Below are 27,012 nucleotides of genomic sequence, written 5' to 3' on the forward strand. Positions count from 1 at the left end.
GGAAAACAAAGAAAGTACTTCGGAGAGCTCGGCGCCTGCCTTAGGCATCCTTACAAGCCCCAGGCTGCCAGGCTGTCCCAGGATCTAAGACAGGGTTCCAGAAAGGAGTTTCTGTTTTCTTTGTTTTGATCTGACGTGGGGAGTTGGCCCCACAGGGTGTCAACAGGGACCTCAAGTGCAAATCCTGGCTCCTGGGCTAGAACAGACACACAGCCAGCTCCGCAGACCCTGTGGCCCACTGAGCTCAACGCCTTTCCTCTTCCTACTCTAGTTCTACGGAGCCTCCCTGGCTTATGAAAATGCGCTGAGGGTATTCAACATCGTCTTCACCTCCCTCTTCTCTCTGGAATGTCTGCTGAAAGTCATGGCTTTCGGGATTCTGGTAAGTACAGCCTTGGGGCCGGAGCTGTGTGGAGGGAGGAAGCCCGGAAGGGCACGGGGTGCTGGGCGGCGGTCTACCCACCTGGCCCCAAGCCCCCCGACCCCAGTGGTGGCTTGAACATCCCTCCAACACCTGCAGACTCCACCTAGACGTTCTTGTGCTCGCCTAGTGACCCCGGCGATCCCGACACGTGTTGACTATCACTGTGTGCAAGGCATGTGCTCACTCAGCCCTCCCCCGAAATGACCCGGCGAGTCGTTTGTTTTAGGAATAAGGAAACTGAGACCCAGACAGGCTGAGTCCGTGGCGTCCACACTGCTCTAACTGCAGTCCACAGGGAGAAATCCATGCTCCAGTGGAGCCCGACGTGCAGACGCGCATCTAGACACCGAAATGAGTTTCATGCAATCAGTGTTCACTCTTTCTGCGTGCCCTGAGTTCTGAAGTTGTCTGTTCTGCCAGATTCCATTCCCTTTTTTCTTTTTTTTAAATGCAGCTTAGAACACACTCACTTGATTTCCTCTCCCAGTAATGCCAGTGGTCTTAACCTGAGGCCACTGTCCCCCAAGGGGCTCTGTGGATTGTGGACTGGAGGGTCTATGAAATTACGTGTGAAAAAAATTACATCTTTATATTTTGCCAGCGGCTAACTGGACTTGAGCATTCCCTTCCACCCTGGAGGCAGAGAACAAACCCCTGCAGTATTAACAATACAATCTGTGTCACTGATGATAATCAGATATTCCCCTAGTGCATTACAAAGGTTGCAGGGACCTCAAAATTCAGTTTGCACTCATCGTTGCTTCAAAATGCTGGTGGTCATCAAATCTACAGCTAGAACTTATTTAGTGTGTCAATGAAGAAGTGCATTCATCATTAGATCACCATTTAAAAATATTTTGATCATCGTATTTCTTTTTTTAACTTTTTAAAAGATTGTATTTATTTATTTTTCGAGAGGGGAAGAGAGGGAGAGAGGGAGAGAAACATCAATGTGTTGTTGCCTCTTGCACGCCCCCTACTGGGGACCTGGCCCACAACCCAGGCATGTGCCCTGACTGGGAGTCAAACTGGTGACCCTTTGATTTGCAGGCCGACTCTCAGTCCAGTGAGCCACACCAGCCAGGGCTTGATCATCATATTTCAATATAACTGGCATCCTTGCAATCCTGGGTATTTTTTTTTCAGCACTTATAAAGCTTACCCTCAGAAGATCTTCCCAGATGGTCAAGGAAGGTCACAGTGCAAAAAAAGAAAAAGGTGTAGAAGGCCCGAACTTAATGAATTAAGTTGCAGTGACCTCAAGAAGGTCCCTAGGGAGTGTCCGAGCTGAGACTTGAAACAGGGTGTCTTTTCTCTTGACCCCGTTAGCCTGTCTCTCTGAAGAGAAGGACCCACAGCTCGGGGTCTCAGCCTGGGCCTCAGGGGGTGGAGCCAGCTCTCACCTTGGCATCCCGAAGTGGTAAAGGGCATCGGCTTTGGCACCAGAGAGACCTGGATTCAAGTCACATCCAGGCTCTGTCACCTCACCTCTCCATCCCGAGAAGGGCCCACCTCTGCCTTTCTTCTTGGCAGAGCTCTTGCAAACTCTGAACACAAACGCTGTTTGTGTCCGGGGACTGAGCCTGCAGCCTGGGCGCAGTGACCACACGGCGAATGCCAGGAAGGGTGACAGTGACGCTCATCACCCCGCCTTTCACCCTCAGCCCAGTGGCTCCCAGCTTTACTACCTAGCAGAAGTGCTTGGGGAGATTTTTTTTTTAATTGAATCATGCCCCAGACCCACCCACAGAAATTCTGATCCATTTGGCCAGGTGGGAACCCCGGAATCTGTATTTCGAATGAATACCTCCGGGGAGCCCAGGGTCCGGCCCAGGCCGTCGGACCCTGCACCGAGCACCAGCCAGGCAGGGGAAGCACCCTGAAGACAGGTCAGAGGCACCAACTGAGCATTTCCATCCCGGGAATGCCACCGGGTCAGGTCACAGAATGCGCATGGGGAAGAGCCTGGGCTCTGAGGGAGCCATACCTGGGTGCGAACCCTGCCTCAACCCCTTTCTGCTGTGTGGCCACAAGCAGGCGTTTGGCCTCTCTGCTACTGTGTCCACCTCTACGAAACGAGAGTGGCAGCAGCCCTGCCAGTGCAGCCGTGGCAGGTGGCTTCCCGTTACTCATCGGTCTCCGGCCAGGTGCTGGGGCTCCATCTTCCCCACCCCTGATGTTCCCACAGGGGCCTGCACAGCACCTCCCCCTTCAGTTTTAGATGAAGCCCCAAGTTCCCCTGTGAAATTTAGGCCGTAAGGGGAAGCCTTGTAGTCCAGGGGCTTGAGGCCTGTGGCTATACACCTGGAAAGTTGTCTTCGTTGGGGTTCCCCCAGAAGCAGAACCTGAGACAAGGACTGACTGGAAAGAATTCCTCTGAGAGGTGACCCCAGGAATCTTGGTAGGGAAGATGGAGGGTGAGGCGGGGCAGAAGGTATCCAGTACTAGGTCTTAATGAAGCCATTTTCCAGTGGGCAACTGGGCTCAGTTTTGCTGGGAACCTCGAGGAGGCAGCAGAGAGCACATCAGCCTCATCCCAGTCACAGAGGAGGAAGCTGGGATATTTACCCCTCAGTTGCCCATCAGCCATAGTAAAGGGCTACTCCCAGGGGAGCTGTTAATTCCCCCAGCAAATATGCCTCCTGAGAAAGCCCCTGGGCAGAGTAACAAAGGTACACGGTCAGAATATGAGGGGGTATGAACAGGGACCCAGCAGCACCTGCTAAAGCACTACAAGTGCCGGTGGAACCTGAATTGCTATTAGGTAATTGTAAAACAACATCCATCTGTTGAGCACCTACTGCATACCAAATCCCCCACTCAGACTTTTATCTGATTGCTGTTATACCCCTACCTCCCAGAAGAGGGCGCCAAGGCCCACAGAGTCCAACTCAGGACGTTTAACTCACACGTGCTGAAAGAACTGGATCCTGAGAAGCACAGCTCCTAAGTCTGGGCCCATCTCCGTGCAGATGGGCTGCTACAGGATCAGACCCCTGGGGGAGGAGCTAAGCACTCCGAACACCCCGGCTTCTGCTTTGTGAGGATGCTGGGGAGGCCTGTGTTTGGCATGGGGCCCAACGAGCCGTGAAGGGAGAGCCGTCTAAGCCAGACCCTTAGGTCCAGGCAGGGGTAGTGCTCCGTGTGGGCTCACAGCATGGGGAGTATTTCCATATTCTAACAACAGTGCACTGCACCTGTATGTCCCAGTTGAGCCAGCAGCCAGCCCAGGGATGTGTCAGTCAGGACCTAACAAGTTAACTACAGAAACAACCTCCTCACCTCTGTTGCTTCAGTCAACAAAGATTTCGTTGACACTCAGCAGGTAGGCTCTCTGCCTGTCGCCACTCAGGGACCCAGACTTGGAGCAGCCCTGCCTGGGATGCTGCCAGGGTTAAGAGAGCTCCAGAGGTCCTGCACTGGCCCGGAAGTGACTGGCATTGCCTCTGCTCACAGCCCCCCCAACTGGAACTAGACACACGGTCCCATTTAATCACTAGCGGGCCAAGACCAGCAGCCTGGCATGTGCCTAGAAGGCCTCTGCACCCTTGTTACTATTCCCCTTCTCCAGAGGAAGTAGAGACCCAGAGAGATTAAGTCACTAGGCCACAGTCACACAGCTGGACAATAGCAGAGCTGGGATGTGAACCCAGTGGCCGCTCCCTTTGGGAGGGTGCTATAAACACAGTCCTAATTCAGTAGGGTCCTAAACATAGACTCGGGACTCAAAGTCCCAGTTGGGGTCAGATCCTCACCTTTCACTTCCATGCTGCTCGCCTACCAGGCAGGTGAGCAACTTCACTCTTGTTGCCTTATGTAAAACGGGGGATAATCCTTGCTTCTGAGGGTCTTCTCCCCAGCAGAGCTGAAGAGGGACCTGGAGGCCAGGCCCCCTCAGGCCAGGTGAGCCAGTGGCAGGCCTGGAGTTCTGGGTAAGGGGGACTCAGAGGAACCCCCTCAGTAGCATTTCGCTACTTAAATGACCGAGACTGTCCCAGACACTTGAGCTGATAGCCAGCTGTGCCCCGGGCTGGCCATGGAGGGGGCCAGGCACGGAGTCCTGTGTTGGCATCTCTGTCCTATGGGTCCGTTCTAGAATTATTTCCGTGATGCCTGGAACATCTTCGACTTTGTGACTGTTCTGGGCAGCATTACCGACATCCTCGTGACTGAGTTTGGGGTAAGTTTCCCATTGACTTATTTCTGGGCAACTCCTGGCTGGGAGGGGAGTGGGGAGACAGGGCAGAGGTCATCCAGAAGCAGCGGGTCCCAACAGGCACAGCTGGCTCTTGCCAGGACTTGAGCATGAGCAGAGAGGGAGAAGCAGGGCCCCCAGAGGCAAGGGTGGCCCCTCAGGAGGGCAATTTGAGAAGACGGGGGTGCCCAAAGCCATGGCCGTGGGGCCAGCACTGCAGCTCAAACTCCCCTGCATCGCTGACTTATGAATCAGCCGTATGGCTGGGCGCATCGAGAGAACTGAGACCCTTAGAGAATCCAAAGCTGAGCCCCACACCAACCCCACACAGTGTTGGAGGCCCAGGGAGAACCAGCTTCAAGTGCGTTCTGCCTGAATGAACAACTTCGGGTCCCTGGGCAGGAGGGACCTCGGTCCTTGGGCCAACAAAGGGACACCACTCCCAGAGCCTTCCCTATCCCCAGACTCAAGGGGTTCCCATGTCGGGGTCTCTGCACCCCCACATTATCCTGTCTTCTCTTAAAGACTCAGGGCCCCAGAACTCCTGTTCAAGACCCCCTCCTTGGCCGCTTGCCAGTGAACCCAGGCTTGGGGGCCCTTGGGAGGTTGAGGGGAGGGTGGGAGATTCTCAAAGAGCGAGCAAAAGGGCAGAGTGTGTCAGAGCCAAGGGCCAGGTGTGGCGTGCACCCCGTAATAATAGCAATAAAAATAATGATGCCGGCAGAACGGGGCATTTGCTGTCTGCCAGGCCCTGTGCCAAGCGTTTTGCATGGATTAGCTCACAGTATCCATCTATGGCTCAGCACACAAGGGAATTCCCTCAGAGGGTTCAACTGATGGGAATGGGAAAGCAAAGACCACTCGTGGAGGAGGCGGGAAGATGTCCCAAACCCAGCCACTGCGGGGAGCTGTTACCTGCCCAGGTGTTGAAGTGAGCAGGGAACCTGAGCTGGATTGGGGAGGGGCCACCCAGTGGTCGCTGTGGACCTGGAGAAACAGAGCCCCTAACCGAGAAGGGCCAATGCCGGAAGGAGCACTTGGGGAGAAATACCCCAGCCTGCCTCTCCTCGCCCCGTCTCCTGCCAGCCCCTCATCCACCAGGCCCAGCCCGCAGGGAGCCGGAAGGCCCAGGCCCCAGGGGCATGCTCACAACAGGCAGAAAGGAGCAGACACTAGGCCTGGGTGGGCAGTGCCCAAGGAAGAGGGTGTTGCACCATTTCGTGGGTGAGGAAACTGAGGCTCAGTGCTCAGGGAAGTGAGGCACCTGCCGGGGTTTACAGAACCAGGGCTGGTGACTGCTGAGGGCACATTGGTGTTCCTGGGTGCCCCTCTTTGAACCCCCAGACGAAAGGGATCAATTGGCCCACTCTCCATCCCGGAAGGCTCCCAGGGCTCGGGAGCCACACAGAAGTTCTCCTTCCCACCTCCCACCCCTGGCACTTTACTCTGGAGAGACCATGCCCCCCTGGGCTCTGTCCCTTTTGGGGTGCGCCCACCTGGCCACTGTCCTCTGGCAGAGGTCCGGAACCCAGACCTCATCTTTGTCCTAAGTTTCTAAGAGGTCTGAGCTCCAGCTGGCGGTCAGAACACCTTGCCATCCAGCTGAGGTCTAGACAGACAGCTCTGAGGCAACGTCCCTCTGGGTCGAGAGCTTGGAAGGAGTGGCCTGGCCACCCCAGTAAGGCAGGTGGAGGAAGCTGGTTATAGCCTCCAGTTGCCCGTAAGGGATCCATAGGGCTGGAGCCCAACAGCCCGCCAGGAGAGGCCAGGAGGGTGGGGCAGGGAGTCCGATTCAGGGACATCAGGACTGCACAGTGGCCGGTCAGCCCTCCCAATGAGCTGTTGGACTTCAGGCAATGGTGTTGCCTCTTCTGGACCTGTACGTAGGGATAGTCTCCACAACCACCCCCATGAGGCCCTGGCAAGCCTCACACTCACTCGTGCATTCAGTAAGCATGTGCTGAGCACCTGCGGGCTGCCCATCGTTACTGTAGGTGCTGGAGACAGAGCAGCGAACCAATCAAAACGTACAAGACTGCCTGCCCCGTGGAGCCGATAGTCTAAGGAGAAAGGGCAACTTTTAACGGGTCAGAGCCATCCATGTGAAGTGCTTGGCACAGAACCTACCAGAAAATAAGTAATTCCTACGTGATGGCATGGCTATTGCTATTGCTACTATTACCGTGGATTACTTGGACTTTTAGTTTGTTAGCCAGCCCCCTGGCCCTGAATTAGAATCATGTGGAGGGAAAGCTAGAGGGTGGGGATTTGGACCCTTTTAAGAATGATCAACTCCCAACCTGGAGTGGGGGAGGCCTGCCCTGCCAGGCCAGGAGCCCTCGGTCATCCCTTCCTGCCTCCCAGGTAAGCCCATTTGGTCTGAGGCAGGAGGAGCCAGACCTGCGGGAGGGCGAGTGCCCAGGGCTGTGGGGGAGACAGCGTGAGACCTGCTGGGCCTCAGCTGCTGCCCACGCGTGGCGGGGTGATGTGGGTTTGCCCTGCGTGCGATGGATAATGACTGTGTTTCTTGTCTTGTCTCTTTTCATGCCTGCTCTTTAAACTGTATATTGGCACAACGCCGTCTGAAAAACTCATCCAATCAAAATGCACTATGAAATTCATTTGTTCATCCATGACGTGGTCTGTGTGTTCATACACCAATGACTATCTCCCAACCCGCCGCCACCACCCCCACTCCCCGCCTGGGGAACCGAAACCCATTGGTTTTTTGGCACTGGTTACAAATCAACCTAAAAAACGCTGAACACGCCTCCCCAACTGCCCCCGCCCGCCCGCTCCCCCTCCATCTTCAACATCTGCATCTAGAATCCGGTTGGTCTTACTTCTTTCTGAAGTCTAAATGCCTTACATTAACTGTGAACGCATCTCGCATCAGCATTGCACGTCATGCCCTGGGCTTTCTGACTGGGAATGCCTGACGCACGCCCCTCCCCCGTCTGTCTGTCCCTCTCTCCCTTCTGTCTGTCCCTCTCTCCAACCCCAACAGACCCCCCCCTCATTCCTACAGAGCCTCTCTGTTCTCTCTCTCTCTTTCTGCCTCTCTCTCTCTCTCTCTCTCTCTCTCTCATTGTTTTCACTGGGTTCTGAATCTGGGTTTTCTGTTTCCTTGGTTTGCATCTTTTGCAGAGAAAAGGATGGGTTTGCCGGGACAAGTCAGCTGGCCGGGTCTCCTGCCCCACTGCTTACACACACCTGACACTCGGAGCCCTCAGTGGCCCTCACATCACTCCTGCTCCGTATTCAGCCCTGTGGAGCCTGAGCCCCAGGGAAGCTCCACCCATCCCGGACCCCATTCTGAGCCCTCGAGCTCCTTGGGCTCGACCACCAGAGACAGAGGTCCGAGTCTGATGCAGGAGGTCTGTGAGGCAGCCGCATGCAGTCAAAGACTCTCAGGCTAGGGAAGCTCAGGACGGCTGAGGCCGGGGCCTGACTGCTTCCTGATGGGCTGGCCACCAAGGCCCTCTTCCGAAGCCCGGCGCTGCACACACACACAATCTCTACACACACATGCCCTCTTCTCTCTCTGGCTCCATACCTGGCCCCCACTCCCTGCTACACACACACGCACACACTGTCCCTCTCCTCTTATGTCCAAGTACTGTGCACACCTGCGCCCACACCCCACCCCAGCATACACTGTCTCCACCTCTCCTCACACATTCAACTCCTTGCGCTCTTGCACACCTCTTACTCTGTTAAATCCCATCTGCCTCTTTCCCTCCCACCCTGAGCCCCCTTGAAGGACCCCCAATGGCCTCATTGCACCAGGTTCCTCCCCTGCTGGTGGTACTCTCACTCATTCACCAAACACATAACAAGCCCTGGTGCTGTGCCCCTGGTGGAGAGGTGGACAGCACACACCACCACTGCCCCCTCACCTGCCGTCATGTGGGGAGGCAGGCATTGGTCGAGTCACCCCTCAGACCCACTTGAATGGTAACTGCTGCAAACTGAAGGAAGAGCAGTGTTGACCAGGTGGAGAAGGGGAAAAGTGCTTTCAAGGCCCAAGACAGCACATGCCAAGGTCCAGTGGCAGAAGAGAGTATGCAGGGGTTGCATGTGCAAGGGAGGGGGTGTGGCTGGAGTGAAGAGCAGAGGAAGGCTGACCCAGAGGAAGTACAGGGGCAGGCCCCTGGGGCCTTGTGGGAGCCTCAGAAGGCTTAGGGCAGGGGAGTCGAGATCAGAAGTGTGATTAGACAAGGTCACTACCTGCAGAGGCTGGAGCAGTTTGGCAGAGACCTGGGCTGGAGGCGGGCACCAGGAATCTCAGCGAGGGACGTGGAGGAGGCCAGCAGAGGACTGGCTGTCTGAGCAAGGGCCTCTCCAGCACCCAGGATGGGCTGTGGGCGAGAGAGGGACCTGGAGGGACTTGAGCCTGGCCTGCCCCAGGAGAGGACGTTAGGGATGCCAGAGGAGGGCCGGGCTGGGGAAGCATTCGAGCGTTCAAGGTGCCTTTAAGGACACACTGGAAGGAGTCCAGCCTGCAGGTGGCCGTGGGTCTGGAGCCGACGCCAGTTCTGGGCTGGAGGTGGCAGGGTTTCCTGCAAATGGCAGGACTTCACTGGAGCTCTTGGCTGGGTGGTTCCCGTGTCCTGAGCACTCGTGCCCCTGAACACAGCCGGCCTTTCGGGGTCTGCACCCAGCCCTGAGCACCCTAGAGCCTGGACGCACAGGGCAGGGTCGGAGGAGAGGACAGCTGCTCCTTGTGGCCTGTGGACGGAAGGATGGAAGCTAGGAAGAGGGAAGTGGCCGGAAGTTCTGTGAGCCCTTGAAGGACTTGACGCAGACCTGGGACGAGGTGGAGGGGTGGTTAGGGCAGACCTGCACCTCCGCTGCCCCGCCACCCAGACCTCTCTCATCTCCACTCTCCCTGTGTGTCTCCCCTCTCCCCCGGTCCCAAGAAGGGCAGCATGCTCTCTGCATGAGTCTCCCTGCGAGACCCCCTTGCTTCTCCTGCATGGTGACAGGCGCCCCCCGCTCCAGCCCGAGCCCCAAGGCTGCTTCCAGGGCCCCCCGCCTCTGCATGCTCAGCCGAGTCCACATGTTATGTACCCACCCCAGGAAGGGATGGCTTGTACTCTGGGACGGATGGGAGAAGGCCGGGGACACCTGAGCCATCAGCACCATCCCCAGTGGAGCTAGGTGGCCAGGCCAGGCTGGAAGGCAGGGCAGTAGGGCACAGAGTGTGACTCTCCTACTCAGCTGGGTTTAGGGGCTTATTCAAGGAGCTTGGGACATTGTCTTGATGATCTAGCCTGATAGGGTCAGGGCAGGATCTTCCAGTGCCCTCTCCCATCCTAGAGACATAGGGGCCAACTGATGGGACCCAGAGAGTGTCCCAGACTTCGCCAGCAAACCCAGAGGCATCTTGCCAGCCCCAGAAATCCCCTGAGTCCCCATCACTGCCTCAGCCCCCAGGCCAGAGGTGGAGCAGGACACAGACCTGGTAGCTGGACAGCCCTAGGAACCTCACAGAAGATGCCTGTATAATTCGTTGCCAAAACTTTTGAGACCCAAAGGGGTGCTGTGACTGTTGGGGCAACCTGTATGGTCATCCCCATGCCATTTGCGGGTGAGGGCTAGGCCAGTTTAGATCTTGCTCCATGCCTGTGTCCCAATGTCTTCCAAGTCCTGTAGGGCATGGTCCGGGGAAGGCCTCTCTGCCTCCCCCCACACACACACAACTGGGTGACGGAAGAGCAGAGGCAGGGATCTCCAACCCCCGCTGCCTCTGGGGGCCAGCAAGGTGCCACAAGCCAGGGAAGCAGGTGCCGCTTCTAGAACATGGGCCTTTGGCAGCCTAGAGGGCACATGGCCCGCTTCCAGGCGTGCAGCCGCACCTGCGCCCCAGCGAACTGTAGCCAGAAGCAGATTGAGGGTTTCCAGAAAGCCAGATTTGGAGGGGAAATCTGATTTTTTTTTAAACAATGGCAACCAATCTTAATTAAAAAACTGCTTGGGCCCAACAAGATAGCTTTGTCGACCAGGTGACCGGGTTTGGTCTGTTTGTGACTTCTAGCACCTCGTCTCCCACCAGTGCCCCCTGAGGCTCCAGTCACGGAATGACCGGCCAGACCCACCTTCCCTGGCTGGCTCTCCCGCCTGCCCCACCCCCTGCTGTCAGGGCCCAGGTTTGGCTTGGGCGGGAGGAGGTAAAAGCAGTAACTAGATAGGGGTTTTGAGTAGAGGCAGGGGCCACCCAGGGAGGTCCTGGGGGCAGGGACGGCCTACCTCCCCGCCCCCAGCACCAGCCCCTTGGTGGGCCTGGGCTGACGGCCAGCTCACCCACCCACGGGCGCTGCGTACTTCCTGCCTCCTGCAGGCCTGGTCCCGTGCTACTCCACCCAGCCCCAGAAGCTGAGAAGCCATCCCTGAGGGGGGAAAAGGGCCCCAAATGCATCTTCTCCGACTCAGCGGGCAGCGAGGACTCGCCCTGCAGCCGAACAGCCCCAGCTCCCTCCCGTCCTCCCCATGCCCGCTCGCCAAGGGGGTAAGAAAAGATGCTCTTCCATTTCTCCAATTGGCTAGAGTCCTCTTGGCCGTGGGGCGAGGTCAGGGCGGGCAGGAGCGGGTGGGCCGCTCGGCAGGGCAGGGCAGGGTGCCCGGCGAGTCCCATGACAGATGCATTTCTGGCCCAGGGCGTAACATGCCCTCGGAACCCGCACACGCCCGCCAGGCCTGAGTGTGTGCCCCCACCCTGCCCTGGTGTCTGTGCATCGCACCCGTGTGATGGATTCGGCAGCTTGACCTGCTTGTGTCCTATCGTCTCAGTGCATTTGGTTGTTGGGAGAAACAAAAACCATCTCGATTTTTTTCCTGATTGGATGATTTGGATATATTTTCTTTACCTTGTTCTTTTGTTATTTCTTCCCCACCCCGCCCACCCTGTTCATTTCTCCTCCCTTTCCTTTCCCCTCCCTTTGCTGGTGGGGCTGGCTGGGAGGGCTTACGCTTTTTGAGTTGATGCCGTTTCCCTCCTTCCCACCCTCTCCCCACCCCCACCTCGTCCCTTTTACAAGTTTTTCCTCTGCACCACTGCATTAATAGTGCTTTCTCTCCTCTCCCTCCTTATTTGGGGTCTGGCTTGCTTCTCCTGTTGGTTGGCTTCATGTAGGGTCCTCTGTGAGTGGTGATGGCTCTAAGTCCCGGGGGTGGGTGGACGGTCACCCCTTCTTTCTGCATTTCCCCAGAATAACTTCATCAACCTGAGCTTCCTCCGCCTCTTCCGAGCTGCCCGGCTCATCAAACTCCTCCGTCAGGGTTACACCATCCGGATCCTTCTCTGGACCTTTGTGCAGTCGTTCAAGGTGAGCCCCCGCCCTGCCCATGGCTGAGCGGGAAAGCCGCCCCAGGCCCCACCCACCCCCACTCCAGTGGAAGCCGGAAGGGAGGCTGGCAGTGCCCGCCTGCCTGCCGCAAGTGCGCCTGCAGGGCTCCCGTCTGACTTTCTTCCCACCAGGCGCTGCCATATGTCTGTCTGCTGATCGCCATGCTTTTCTTCATCTACGCCATCATCGGGATGCAGGTGAGTGCCAGCCACCCCCCCACCCACTGTGTTCCCAGAGCCACCCAAAGAGGACCACTGCCCGCAGGCAGAGTCGGGTCAGGGGAGCCTGCTTCAGAGGGGCAGACGTGGGCATTGATCAGGGTTCCCTGGAGCCACTGAGGGGCACATCTGTCCCTGGTCATCACTCTTCAACCCCCAGGTGTTTGGCAACATCGGCATCGATGTGGAGGACGAGGATAGTGATGAAGATGACTTCCAAATCACTGAGCACAACAACTTCCGGACCTTCTTCCAGGCCCTTATGCTTCTCTTCCGGTGAGAGGGGGCTGTGCTTTCCACCTTCTCCACCGGTAGGGGAGGGTCCGGTGGGGGCGTGTCCCCAGCCCTCTGTGTCCTTGAGGCGTAGGTGGGCATGGGGGACTCAGGAACCCTGGGAGAGCCATTGCTGAAGGCTGTGGGACCCACACATGAAAGGCGTTCTCAAGCCTTTTCTCATCGCCTCCCGACAACCGTCCTGGGAGATGGGGATTCTCGGCAGCCCCACCTAACAGATGAGGAAACGGAGGCTGATAGACTCCGAGGCTTGATCTTAACCCTGGTTGCATGTTGGACTTCCTTCTTTCACTCACGGGAGCTTTACTGAGCACCTACTGTGTGCCAGGCACTGCTGTAGGTACAAAGAAGAAAGAGACAACATTCTCTGCCATCTGGAAACTTACATTCCTGTGGGGGAATCAAATCACAGAGGACACTGGAAGGAGATACAGGTTAAGGTTAAGGGGGGAGATGAAGGAACAGAACAAACAACGTCTGGTTGTACTTACACAAGGTACCGAAAATGGGCAAACGCATAAAGGAAAAAAAGTGGGGCAGAGGCTGCTAGGGGCTGGGAGCGCAGAGGGCGGGGAGTTAGTGTTCCACAGGCCCAAGGCTTCCCGCTGGACGGTGAGCAGGTGCTGGAGGAGGGCCGTGGTGGAGGCCACACAGCACTGGGACTGCCGACTGCCATTGAATCACACGCTATTCAGGGCTTAAATACTCGGTTTTATGTTATGTATGTTTTGCCACAATAAAAAAATTTTTCTCATTTCACAACAACAAAAGAGGAACAGAGGGCTGGTAGGTGGTGCCTCCTGGGAGGGGGTGACATCTGAGAGAAACAGGCGAGGGAGGGAGCCCTGTGGCTCTCCTGGGAAGGGCAGTCCAGGTGGAGCTGCAGCAAGTGCAAAGGCCCTGGGGCTAAAGCTTGACTGGCGAGTTGCAGAACCCAGAGGAGCCCAGCATGCCTGGATCAGAGTTATCTAGGGAGGAAGTAGTAAACGAAGATGAATACTTGGGGGGAGGGAAGTCTTTTAAACACACCTGTGTCCTCAGGCCCCACCCACACCAACTGAATCCAAGTCTGAGACAGTAAGGCAGTGGCATCAGCATTTTTTAAAGGACTTCCCCCCAATGGATTTTAATGCACAGCCAAGAAGAATCCCCTCCCTGAGCTCCCAGAGAAAAGAGGTGACTTACCTGGGACTCCAGCTCCACAGCCCAAGTGCTTAACCTCGGGCTGTGCCTCCCTGGTCAGCGCTGGTGTCCAGGGCTGGGTGCGCGGGTCCCTGACGCCCCCTCTCTGTCCCCAGGAGTGCCACCGGGGAGGCTTGGCACAACATCATGCTTTCCTGCCTCAGTGGGAAACCGTGTGATAAAAACTCCGGCATCCTTACTCCCGAGTGTGGCAATGAATTTGCTTATTTTTACTTCGTTTCCTTCATCTTCCTCTGCTCGTTTCTGGTGAGTCTCTGGACATGTGGTGGTGGGCTCCCTAGAACTGGCTCTCTCTTAGAGGTGTGGGTTTCTCCAGAATGGGACCGTGCTCCTTCCCAGGCTCCCCTGCACCAGCCTGTGACCAGGTTAGCCAGGGCTTCCCACCCTCAGCCCTGCCCACGCTCAGGCTGGGTCCTTCTCCGCGGTGGGCGCCGCTCTGCGCATGGCAGGTGGTTTAACGCTGTCCCTAGGCCCCGCCCACTAGATGCCGGTAGCACGTGCCCACTACCCGTCCAGTTGTGACAACCGAAAGTGTCTCCAAACGTTGTCAGACGCCCCTTGCGGGGGGCGGGGGTGAGGATCTCCCTCACCTGAGACCCGCAGAAGATCCTGAGGGCAAACCTACAGGGGCTGCGAGCTGGTCCCCGGACCCCTGTCGCAGCGCTACAGTAAAAGCCTAGTTTGCTGGGAGGAGAACCCTCATAGGACCCAAGGGTAGGAAACACTGCAGGAGATTGAAACCAAGAACTAGAAAAGAAAAAAAAGTGGATGGACAGATAGATGGAAAGAGGTTCGAGAGAGAGATCAGGAGCCACGGTAGCTGCCCGCCCTTCCCGCCTGCTCTCTCCCTCGCACTGGAGGCCTCGCCGCTGCCCCCCTCTGTCCTCTGCCCTCCCGGGAGCAGTCGAGGTGCAGTCAGAACAGGCACTTGTCTGGGTGTGTCGAGCAGAGGGGATCGCATACAGGGCCTGGCTGCACGGGGGTGAAGGGGGAACAGACAACACGGCAATCACCCGGGATGACTGGGTGCAGGAATGCGAGGGGTGGGGTATTGAAAAGAGGGTGCAGCTGACCATCCCAGCCGCCCTTAGCACCCCAAGGTAGGGCTGGTGCCCTGGCTGTCTGCTGCCCCTGATCAGCTGCAGGAGGTACTTGTTCCCTGCCGCTGCTGTGACCGAGTTTCACACACTTGGTGGTGCACACACAGAAACGTGTCCTCCCACAGACTGGTAAGCCAGAAGTCCAATCAAGGTGTCGTCGGGGCCGTGCTGCTTCCAGGGGGACCTTTCCCATTCTCCGCCAGCTTCTGGTGGCCCCAGGCATTTCCTGGCTCATGGCAGCCTCTCCCCAACCTCTGCCTTCATCACCCAGGGCCCTCCCCTGTGTGTGGTTGTCCAGATTTCCCCCTCGTGCGGACAGCCATCACATCAGATGCAGGGCCCACCCTAATGTAGTTTGACTGCATCTGAACCTAATGACACGCACAAAGACCCTTTTTCAAATAAGGTCACATTCGCAGGTGCTGGAGTTTAGGATTTGAACATGTCTTTTGAGGAAGACACAATTCAACCCACAACACATACCCTTCCAGGAAGGAGGAGTCTCCTCTCCTCTTCCTGGCCTCCCGCACCTGGCTTCCTGAGTGTGGCTCCCACCGGCAGGCTGTAAGAAGCCAACACTGAGAGAGATGTGGTCTGTAGGTCTGGGCCCAAGGTTCAGCATCTGTCAGCAAAACCCCAACACATGCACCTTGTTCGGACTAGTGACCTCGCACCAGGAGACCTACAGCCTCGTCTTAGCTGCTGACCCTGAGAGTCCATTGACCAGGTCCAGATTCCTAGGAGAGAGAGTCTGAAAGGGCCAGCTCTGCCCCTCGTCAAGTGACCACCATTGTCCAGGCAGCTATGGGTGCATATAAGGACAAGATCTTATAATGCAGCCTATCGGGAAAGGGCAGGCACCCTATAAAATATTGACAGCACTTGCTCGTCAGGCCCCAGAGGGCAGGGATTTCTGTTGTGTTCACTGCTGTGTAACCAGGACCCAGGACAGAGCCTGGCACGCGGCCGGGGCTCTATCAGTATCATGAATGATAAGCTAAAAATGGAGTCACTAAAGTTAGGGACATCTAGAATCACAGGTCATTTATTAGTCACCTGTTGTGTTTACATCTGGATCTTTGTTTAATACCTGCTCTGTGCCAGACCTCATGCTAGGCACTGAGGGTCTGGGGAGAGAACGGTTCTCTCAGTCTGCGGGACTGATGGGCAGACGAGTCAGCACACAACAGCATACAATCCGATGTGTGCTTTGATCGGGAAAGTTCAGACCGAGAGAAGGAAGATTTCAAAGAGTGGCCCATAGGGATGGTGAGCAGGAATTAGACCACATAGTTCTCCAATTGGTTGTAACAGAAACTGACTTAAGGTAGTCAATAGATAGTTCATAAGCTTGTGTAACTGAAAAACCCAGATGAGGCTGGATCCAGGCACGCGGACCCCATCCTCTTTGCTGTTCCCCACACTGGCTTTATTCTCATACTTCCTCCCTGTGGATGGCAACCAGAGTGCCAGCAAAAGTCCCAGGGAAGGCTCTCATTAGCCACCTTGGGTCTTGTGCCTCTCCCCAACCGATCACAGGCCTGTGGAGCCATGAGATGGGGGTTAGCCACACCCAACCACAGCATCTAAGTTTAAGGGGAGTGGATTAACCAGGTTGTTGTTACCCATAGGGAGAAAAATCATGATGCTCACTAAAGCAGCAGCTTTTGCAAAGGCCTAGAGGCAAAACCCATGCAAGCTCCCCATGTATTAAGGGCTAGAGCACATGAAAAGGAGCTTTCAGATTCAGATGAGGACAGAAAAATTCATCCATCCATCCATCCATCCTAGAAATAAAGAGTGGGGCAAAAGTAGGTTTACAGTTGTGAATATGCAAAACAGATTATTATTTGTCTTTTTTATTACCTAATTATTGTATTATTTTCCATATAAGCACTGTAAACCTACTTTTGCCCCACCCTGTGTTTGCTGAGGGCTTACTTTGTGCTGAGGCTGGGAACTCAACAAGGTTCTCACCCACACGGAGCCTTCACTGCGGCCTCGTTGGAGGCCAGGGGTGGCAGGCTTTGCGGTCATGGCGGTTCCCTCGGTGCTGGCCACCATTTCACATGGCCTCTCCTCCCCTTCTCTCCAACTCTTTGTCTCCGTCTGCCTCTGCCTCTGTCTCCCTCCCCCATCTCTGTCTCTCCATCTCCCTGTCTGTCTCCCTCCCCCATCTCATCTTTCTCCCTGTCTCCCTCTGGGCCTCTGTGTAAATGTGTTTGGATGGGTCTCACTCTCCCCCACTCCCTCTCGGCCCTGGGGTTCCCGCAGATGCTGAACCTCTTTGTTGCTGTCATCATGGACAACTTTGAGTACCTCACTCGAGATTCCTCCATCCTGGGTCCTCACCACCTGGATGAGTATGTGCGTGTCTGGGCCGAGTATGACCCCGCAGCCTGGTAAGGAGTCGCCCCGAATCCTGCAGCCACACCGCCCACCTTTCTCTGGCACTGGAGCCCAGGCTAGGTCAGGCCCCCAACCTCAGGGCATTGGGTTCCTGGGGAGCTAGCAGGGACCTCAGGGGGATCAGTCTAGAGGAAGGAAATGAGAATCAGTACCCTCACACAGCCCAGGTTAAATGCTCTGGGTACCACCCCTGCCAAAGCCCCAGACTGTCTGGAAAATGAGGGAGGGAGTCAACCACGGGGGGCTGACCTCCTATGAGTCTCCTGCCCCTCCCTGGGAGGCCTCCAGATGGACAAGTTTGCCAGGCCCCAGGAAGGAAGATGCCCAAGGCTTCTCAGCCTCAGTTCTGCTGGGAGTGTGGGAAGAGGAGCTAGCCCAGCTCCCTGGACACATGACATTGGCTGCAAGATCAAAGTGGCAGAACCCAGCTCTCACTGGGATCCCAGGTCCCTGGAGCAGGTGACCACACATGGCCAGGGGAGAGGACATAGAACCTCAGTGGCCTTTGCTTCTTTATGGTCACAAAGGGCATAGCTCTCCCATCTCCGCGGACACCAGGGTGCCTCTTCCAGGCTGACAGGCAGGGGTTTCAGAGGGTTGGCTGTGCATGTGTACTGAGTGCCCACTCAACACTACGCGCCGGCAGGACACACCGAGGTGCCACCCTGATGCTCAGACCCCATAAGCCACTGACTAAAGATTCTAGTTCAGGCTGGGCGTGGGGCCTGAGAAAGCATTAATGGGCACCCTTGGCAGCCTGAGCTTTACGAGGGAGGGGGGAAGGAGTCGATCTTTACCATCCCTGCAACCCCAGACAAATCCTCCATGAGGCCAAGAGGCTGGGGTGAGCCGTGGGTCTGGGACTTGACTTTCAGCTGGCTCCTAACTCTTCCTCTTTTGATTTTAGGTCACAGCAGTTGGATGCTGTCCCCTTGTCCTCTATTCCTTGGCTCCCCCCCATCCCAGTGTAGCCATGTAGATTGTGGAGGAGGGAGGTTCAGGGAGAGCCCTGGGGGAGGCACACCCCGCCCAGAGCTGCAGGCACACCCCGACTGAGACCCTCTGCCCGAGGGGTCTGTGAGTGTCACTCATCCCAAGTCTCCCTGACCCCTTCAAGCCAGGGGGCCCCAGTCCCTGGCACCGTGACCTCGCTGCGTGCGAAAGGAGCCAGGGTGAAGGCAGCTTGACCCCTGTGCCTCCACTAATCCCCTCTCTTCTCCTTTCAGCGGTCGGATTCATTATAAGGATATGTACAGTTTATTGCGCGTAATATCTCCCCCTCTCGGCTTAGGCAAGAAATGTCCTCATAGGGTTGCTTGCAAGGTTTGATTTCCACTAAAACCTGCTAGCATCCATGGAATGAGTGTGGCTTGGGGTTCTTCAATATATATATTTCATATATATATATATATATCTCCAAAAACAGAGCCATCTCTCTCTCTTGCATTAAACTAGAAAACTCTCTTAGCCAACAGAATGCAGTCACGTAGACTTGACGAAGCATGGAACATACCTCTCCGTTCCCTTCAGCCATTCTGCTTGCTCTTAGCTGAAGCTGCCCATCCCAGGGTCTCAACGGCACCCCAAATCAGACATTGGGGGGACCGTAACTTTGCTTTGCTCCCCCCACCGTTACCTCCACTCTCTTCCCCTCTACCCTTCACCTCCCAAAGCCCCCAGCCCTCCTCCCACTACCCCCCAGCCCCTCCTCCCCACTGGGGCCCCTCAGAGACCAGCCTCAGCCAAACCGGAGCTCACGCCCAGGCTTTAGGGTGCCATCTGACTGGAGCCTGGCTTCAGGCCCCCCGAAGCGAGAACGCCCCTCCCCTCCACACTGCACCCGAACCACAGCTCAAAACTGAACCTGACCTTTCTCTTTTCTCTCTCTCTCCCTGCTTGTGAGCAGTGAAATAATATTTTTAATTACTTTTTCTTCCATTTTTTCTCCTCTTTTCCATTTATTTGAAATACCTATTTTATTGTTCTCTGCATCTTTCTCTCTATATTTTTTCGGCTTGTATGGTTTTGGTTTTGGTTTTTTTCTTCCATTTCTTCCCTCCCTCTACCTGCCCTCCCTTTGGTTCTCCGTCCCCACTCCCGTTCTTGTTTTCGGTGCTGCCAGGGGCCGCATGCCTTACCCGGACATGTATCAGATGCTGAGACACATGTCTCCGCCCCTGGGTCTGGGGAAGAAGTGTCCGGCCAGAGTGGCTTACAAGGTAGATTACCTTTGCTGACCACCACCGTCGGGCACTGGGGCGTTCCCAGTGCTGGCCAGGAACAACCAGCCACGTCTCTTTCTCCAGCGCTCCTCTTCTTTCTATTTTTTTTTCTTTTTTTCTTTCCTTTCCTCCTCGAGTACATGGGTCATGACCACTCCTTGACTCTAAGGAGCACACTGTGTCCGTCCTTCCTGATGAGTGTGTCTGGTGTTTTGAGACTCCATTATGGCCGACATGCGGGGTGGGAGGTGGGGAGCCCCAGTCCCCTCGCACCTGGTCCTCTGGAAACCAAATTGAACACAAACACACTTCAGGGAGTATCGCCAATGTGCCTCCTTTCTGTCCGCCCAGAGTGGCCCCCACTCCCAGGCTGGGGCAGGTACCTTTTGGCAGAGGGCTTTTTGCCCCCACAAAGGTGAGGCCCTGGCCCCATCTTTTGTTATCTTGAAATCCCAGGTCCAGAAGTGCCCCCCGACCCCACACACCTGAAGCTGATCTCTGACCTAGGGCCTTGGGGGATCCAAGACCTCCTGAGGAACACCCACAGCCTCTCCTCCCCACGCCTTCCTACCCCCAGAGTTGTTTCCCCAGCCCCTGTCCCAATGCCTCCCACCTGCACCCCCCGAGACACCCCAATATGCCTCTCCATTGTTCCAGAGTGGGCAGGCGGGCCGCAGCTGGACCCCTGGACCGTGGCACCCTGACGCAGGCCATGCACGCTGCCTTGGCGGGAGCCTGGGGCGGGCAGGCGCCATGGCCGACCGGGGGTGCGGTGGGGGATGGTGCATGCTGGCTGGAGGAGCAAGGGCCCTGCCGCCAGGCGGCCGGGCCAGGCCACCCCTCTAGACCCCTGTCCCGGAATCTCCCTTGGCACCCAAAGACAGATGCTCTGTTACCTCCAACTCATCCAGGACAAGTTCAGGGGTGACCTTTGACCTTTAACCTTTAAAGTGTCCCCTAAAAAAGATTACTCCATCATCCCATTCTCCCATCGACCTTGGCCCACCCCCTGTCTGCAAGAGGCCCCCTCCCCGTCTGTGACTGCCCACTGCCATTCCTCCCTGCCCCGTGCGGCTGCCTTCCCACAGCCTCGTTCCTCCTCCGCCCTCCCCGCCCCCGCCTGCTCAGTCGAGGCTGGGCGAGGCTGCGCCACCAGCATCTCAGAGATCCCTGCGCCTGTCCCTCTGTCTGTCGTCGTCCTCTCATCCCTCTCTTGGTCTCAGCTTGCCTGAGTGTGTGCGAGTGTGTGTGCCTGTCCCTTCCCGGCCTCTGTGCAGGGTCACCATGGATCCATAAGGCACCTTTGTGCAAATTTGAAAAGAACACCTTTTCCGCAGATCGCTTTGTCTGTTGGAAAATTGTGATCAAGCCATGTGGTGAGAAGCAGACACTTTTCTGCTGGCAAGCAGGAAGTCGTCCTTTAAATAACAAATCTGTGATTTCTGAGACAGGGACCCCTGCGCAATGCGCAGCCCGCACGGTGTGTGCCGTGGCTCAGCCTGTGTGTTTCTCTCTCTGCGGCCTCCCCCGCCCCGCCCCAACCTGTCCCTTGTGCTCTACCCTGGGCGTGCCATCCCCCTCCCCTCGTCCAACCCTGTGTTTCCTGCTGACGTGTGTCTGAAGCCCCACGTGAGCCCCAGACTCACCCTCGACCCCGTGTCCATGGGAGCCACCTCAGCCCGGGCTGGTGCCCACCAGTCTCGTACTCTGCAGATCACCGAGCACAGGGGAGAGCCCCTGCCTGGGACACTGGAGTCTTTTCTTCCCTGGGCCATGGGAGCCCCCCAGCCCCTCCCCCACAGTCACACAGAGCCAGGATGCAGACATGCCCTGAGATACTTCCCACGGAGCTATGAATGAGTCTCGAGATTCCGTCCGCATGTGCCCGTCTGCTGTTCTGTGTGTGTGGCCTGGCCTCGCTGCATGTCTGCGAGGGGCCCACCCCATCAGCGGGGGGGCTGCCTGCCTGCTGCTTCTCAGAGAAATGATGTGGTCTGTGCCCGTCTGGTCTGGTCTGGGCCAAGTGGGGGGGTGGGGGGGCAGGCGGGGAGCCAAAGGCTCCCGGACGGTTGCGGCCATGGACCCCCTGCCTGGCTCTTGCATGTCTGCTCTGATCCAGCCTGTGCGCTGCTTCTCTGGGGTCAGAACGGAGCGGAGCCTTCCAGAAGAACTCTGGGGCAGGGCGGGGACCTGGGCGCACCCTGGAATTGCCAACTTGAGGGTCTGGCATGCGGGAGAGAGAGGGGCAAGGGCTCCGGTGTGGGAGAGCCCCCAGCGCCCTTCCTGTGGGCCACCAGGGGAAATGGGGACAGGAAGCGCTGGGACAGGTAACCTGAGGGTGGGGGGCACCTTAGCCGCTGCTGTCAGAGTTCTTCCTGGAGCTCCCCGGATGGGGTGGGTCTGGCTCGTGGGAGACTGGGAAGGGTGCTTGGGAATGACTGCCCCCCCCTTTGGTTTTCTGCAGAGGCTCCTGCGAATGGATCTGCCTGTCGCCGATGACAACACTGTCCACTTCAACTCTACCCTCATGGCTCTGATCCGTACAGCCCTGGACATCAAGATTGCCAAAGGTAAGGGTGGCCAGGGTGGGAGCTGAGGGGTGGGGCGGGGTGGAGGCAGCCTCGGAGGACTGTGCAGCAGGCAGCTGAGGGTCGCCCCCCACTGCCTGACACTGAAGGAGCCACTGCCTTGTCCTGACCTTCGTTTGCTCATGAGTTCCCTTGCTCAGCAAACATTGGGTGCCCAGGCCACCTCTCTAAACATGGGGACACAGCAGCTTACAATTCTGGTGGCAGAGGCCTGCACTAAGAGGTTCTGAAGGAGATGAAGTGAAGAGCCACGTGCACACCTGGGGGGAAGTGCCCCTGGCAGAGGGGCCAGCAGGTGCGGAGGTCCTGAGGCAGGAGGCCACCTGGGGCTGTATTGGAACTGACTCGCCCTCTGAGTGAGGGGGCGCCTCCCAGCACTCAGGGAAGAGGCCAGCGTGGAGGCCACCATCCTCATCGAGGTGGACACAGGAAGGCGGCTCAGACTGGGAGCGTGTGGAGTGTTCAGATTCTGGACATTTCCTGGGAGCCGAGCCAACCAGATAACCAAGGGACTGGACATGCGCATGAGGGAGAAAGAAGTCACGGCCACCCTCAGGGGTCGGGCCCACTGCCTGAGACAGGGAAGGGGCAAGAGGGGCAGGTCGGGGCAAAGGGAGGGCAGGAGGGCAGCGTTGGCTGAGGCACGTGGTGACACAGATAAGCAGGAGAGTCTCCAGCTTACACTTCTGGTGGGGTGCAGGGCCCCTGAGAAGGTTCTGACGTGGGTGAGGTGAAGAGGCTTCAGACTGGGCTGAAGACAAAAGTCAGCAGGCATCAGATGCTGACAGATGTTAAGACAGGGAACTGGACGGGCTCTCCAGAGGGATGCATGTGACCTGAAAGACCCCAAGGACCAAACTCAGGACCACTCCAGCATCAGAGGGGACTGACGGCGGGAGGGCAGGAAAGCAGGCAGAGCGCTGGGCAGTATGGGCTCCTGGAGGGCCCAGCACACCAGAGGCTGGGCAGTATGGGCCCCTCAGAAGGAGGGGACCAGCACACCACAGGCTGCCCAGCAGCCAAGGAAGATGAGGACTGAGAGTGACCGGTGGGTTTTGTGACAGATCACCCCTGGTCACTGAGCAGGGCGTCTGTGGTGGAGGGGTCAGGGCTGCACCCTGCCAACACCATGGGATATCAGGAGGAAGGCAGAGCGAACTTCAGAGACACTTCTAGAGTCCTAAGGGCGGGGGGATGGGGAGCTGAGACCAGAAGTTGCTGGGGAGGTGGGGGGAGGGTGTTAGGGGAGGGAGGTCAGCAGCTTCTGGTGGGACAATGCCCAGTGCAGGGGGACAAGTTGAGGACAGATATTGCTGGAAGTGGGAAACATGCAGGCGAAGGTAGAGAGAGCAGGAAGAGCCCCCAGAGAGCGAGAAAGAATCACAGGGAGTGAGGATGAGGCTCAGGAAACAGCTTCAGTTTGTGTATTAGCTAGTTATGCCGTGTAACAAATGACCACACATTTAGCAGCTTAAAGCACACCTAATTATGAGCTTATAGTTCTGTAGGGCAGAAGTCCTGGCGGGATCAACTGAGCTCTCACAAGGTCGAAATCACGGCATCAGCCTAGCTAGGAGCCTCTCCAGAAGCTCTGGGGAGTGCCTGAACTAGATGTCCTCACACCTGCCTGGCACCCTCTGTGCCCGTCCTCAGCCTTGCCATGCCACTCGTGGCAGGGGATTTCAAAAAACATGCCTTTTGCTGTTTTGTCCTAGAAAGGGCTGAATCCAGGCAGACCCCACCCAGAGCCAGCCCACACTCTTATCCAGAGCTCCACGGGGCTGAGCAGCTGAAGGGCACTGTCTCGTCCTTTAATCCTCAAAGACCAGGCTCTTTCTGAAGGTGGGGTCTGCAGTGACCCTGAAGGTTCTAGGGTGGGCATTATCGGAGTTGAAGGACTTTGACCTGCCTGAACCACAGAGGGGTGTTGTGGCACGTTGCTATCTGCCTGAAACGGGCAGCCACGTTGGCTGCAGCTCATCGCGTGAGAGCGTGCATTGCAGGTCTGCTGCGTGCCCCGCCCTGTCCTCATGAGGGCAGTGAAGGAGAGATGAACCTCCCACGGGGCTGCGGGGAAACAGGCCACAAACAACAAAGACTCTGAGTTGAATGTGTAACTTGTTCAAAGGTGGGAAGATACTGTGGGAAAAGGGATAGCAGGGCTGAGGAGCAAGGTCAGGGGTTAGACCTTAAGTCAGCATTTCTCAACCAGTGGCCATCATGTCCCCAGCCACTGGGCAGTGCCTGGAGATGGTTGTGATTGTCACAGCGGAGAGGGGCTGGAGCTAGTGGCATCTGGTGCACAGAGACCAGGATGCTGATGTTGCTGAATGTCCCAGAGTGTGCAAGACAGGACCCGTGACAGAGACTCTTCACCCAAAAGCCTGCAGAATGAGATGAGAGAGGGGAAGACCCTTGGGTTACAAACTCTGGGACACCGCCAGTTCATGGGTGACTGTTGCCTGTGCACAGGGGGACCCCCTGTACCAAGGAGCCCTGGTGTTAACAATTGTGTACCTGGAGGAGGAATAAACTTGGGGCTCTGCCTTGAGGAAACCCCGTGACCCTGGCGAGGCCACCTCTAAGGTTCTCCCTTTGTTCACATGTGAGTGACAATCCTGAGTGCCAGGCTTCCTGGTGAATTGAAGCAGAAAGAAGCTAAGGCGGTGGTTTTGTCCCCCAGCGGACGCTTGGCAACCTATGAGGACAGGTTTGCTGTCAACACTTGGGAAAGGAGGTGCTGCTAGCATCTAGTGGGCGCTGCTCAGCATCCCCCGGTGCACAGGACAGCCCACCGTCGGAGACCTGCCCCCGGGTATCAGCAGTGCTGGCTGAGGCCCAGGAACCCCACCCAGAATCCCTTACCTACGTCAGAAGCCAAGAACAGGAGTCTGAGTCAGCTCAGGTGGCTGTAACAAAATAACAGAGACTGGGGGGCTTAACGGAGAGGAATTTATTTTCTCACATTTCTGGAAGCTCAGAGTCCAGGTTCAAGGTGCTCCCAGGGTTGGTTTCCCCTGAGGCCTCTCTCCTGGGCTTGCAGGTGGCCCACCACCTCCTTGCTGCATCCTCTGTGCGCGCACAGCCCTGGTGTCACTGCCTCACTTCCAGGAACTAGCCGTGCTGGATTAAAGACCCCCGTTATGTCCTCCTGTAACGTTAGTCACCTCCTGAAGGCCCGCATCTCCAGACGCACTCACATCGGGGCTGAGGGCTTCGACAGGAGTTCTGGAGGGACACAGCGCCGTCCATAACAGCAGGCGTCTTCTTTTTTTGCGCTAGAAACAGGAGCATCTACACTGTAAGGAGAAAGTGACTTTTAACAGGAAATGTCATGTTCTCTTCCCTTCCTGTCTGTCTGAGAGGGATCACCCCGGACACTCACTTAGCTAGAGTGGACAGCAGACACAGCTCTTACTCCCAACTGCTCCCCATCAAGAAAGAAAAACTGTCATCGGTTGGTGCTGAGGGTCCTGAGCCCAGTTACAGGGGATTTTCCCAAGGGTCTCCCAGGATAGTCTTGACCTCCCAACTGTGGCAGGGCCACAGATCAGCTTCGCCCCCTGCAGCCCCACCCTGGTGACCACAGTCCCCTGCATCAGGTGGTGAAAAGAAAGATCAGACCCTGGGGTGCGCCCTCTAGTGGGTGAGATGGGAAACAACAACATGATAAGTACAGAGAAGACGAAAGCCAGGGAAAGGCATGGAAGGTGATGGGGGGCTGGCTATTCTAAGTAGGGCGGGGGAGCTAGAAAGCTTCTCTGATAAAAGGCTGGAGCAGGGACTGAAGGAGGAAGGAAGCCATGTGAATATTTGTAGAAAGAATGATCCTGGCAGAAGACAGTCCATTCTAAGGCCCTGAAGGAGACTGTGCCTGGCGTGTTTGAGGAGCAGAGTGAGAAGGTCAACGTGGCTGGAACAGAGTGAGTGAGGGGGAAGCAGAGGAGACGAGAGCAGGTTGTGCAGAACCCTGTGAACTTGAGTGATCACCCTGGACAAGGCAGAGACAGGAGTGCTCTGAGCAGAAGAGCCACCGACTGACTCAGGTGCTCAGAGATGCCCTCTGGTGGCTGTAGGAGGGACAGGAAGACCCAGGCAGAGGCGACTGCACTGGTCCAGGCAGTTCCACTTCCCGTCGCCCCAGTGTCCTCTGTGCTTAACCTGCAAAAAGGCCCTTTAGAAGGATTCTTCACGAAATAAAGGCACCTGTCTCTAATCACATGGGCAAAACTAAATGAAAGTTCCACAGAATGCCTGGCAGATGTCTATGCTTTGACCCACATCTGCTGAGGAGGAGAAGCTGGGTGGAGCTGTCAGAGGAGCTCCAGGCTGGACGTGGGGAAGGCTCGGAGAGGAGAGGCCAGGGCGGGCTGTCAGGGCTGCCTGGGCAGAGCAGCTGTTCAGCCTGTGTGCCCCAGCAGATGGTTGTTAGAACACTGAAATGCTTCTCTAATGGCTGGTAGCCACCCTCTACCCTTCCCCCAAATCTCCTAGGCCACACACACACACACACACACACAATCCAGCAACTACAAAGTTAATGTTTGGCCCAGCAGGGAGCCTTGGGACCTTACTCTAGCTCTGTTATCAATGTCCCTTTCATACCTGCTGGTAAGTGTTTGGAAGATGCCCCCGTGTCCATGGCTGGGGGCTCTGAAGGGGAAGCAGAGACAGAGCCCAGGCTGGTGTATTGTTCAGGATGGACGAGAATGTGCTGCTGTAACCAACAGCCCCACGGTCTCACACCAACAAAGGTTCACTTCCCACTCCCACTAGTGTGTCCTTCCTGGGTGGGCAAGGGGGCTCTATTCCTCAGTCACTTAAGGGCCAGGCCTGAGAGAGCCACTGTCCCTGATGTCACCAGCCATCATGACAGTGAAAGAGAACCCAGGATGGTCATTCACTGGCCATCAAATACCCAAAGTGACTCTGCTCATGCCTCATTGGCAAGAACTCATCACGTGGCCCCAGCCAATGACAGAGCCAGTGTGTGTCATGCTACCATGAACT

General features: G+C 56.7%; 1 protein-coding gene across 3 annotated transcripts in view; it reads left to right on the top strand.

The window, feature by feature from the left end:
• The window catches only part of CACNA1A (calcium voltage-gated channel subunit alpha1 A), a 289,195-nt gene that overhangs the window by 255,106 nt on the left and 7,077 nt on the right, over positions 1 to 27,012 (top strand). For 2 of the 3 annotated variants that reach the window (XM_036032405.1, XM_036032407.1), the window contains exons 33-42: positions 272 to 382; positions 4,521 to 4,604; positions 7,446 to 7,451; positions 11,831 to 11,947; positions 12,100 to 12,165; positions 12,347 to 12,462; positions 13,779 to 13,929; positions 17,058 to 17,185; positions 19,315 to 19,411; positions 21,879 to 21,984. In XM_036032405.1, coding sequence (XP_035888298.1) covers positions 272 to 382; positions 4,521 to 4,604; positions 7,446 to 7,451; positions 11,831 to 11,947; positions 12,100 to 12,165; positions 12,347 to 12,462; positions 13,779 to 13,929; positions 17,058 to 17,185; positions 19,315 to 19,411; positions 21,879 to 21,984 — 982 coding nt within the window. Of the gene's footprint in view, positions 1 to 271; positions 383 to 4,520; positions 4,605 to 7,445; positions 7,452 to 11,830; positions 11,948 to 12,099; positions 12,166 to 12,346; positions 12,463 to 13,778; positions 13,930 to 17,057; positions 17,186 to 18,418; positions 18,516 to 19,314; positions 19,412 to 21,878; positions 21,985 to 27,012 lie in introns of all 3 variants that reach the window. The other variant, XM_036032406.1, reaches the window with a different exon arrangement.

Source organism: Phyllostomus discolor, chromosome 8, assembly GCF_004126475.2.
Source record: "Phyllostomus discolor isolate MPI-MPIP mPhyDis1 chromosome 8, mPhyDis1.pri.v3, whole genome shotgun sequence".
Taxonomy (NCBI): domain Eukaryota; kingdom Metazoa; phylum Chordata; class Mammalia; order Chiroptera; family Phyllostomidae; genus Phyllostomus; species Phyllostomus discolor.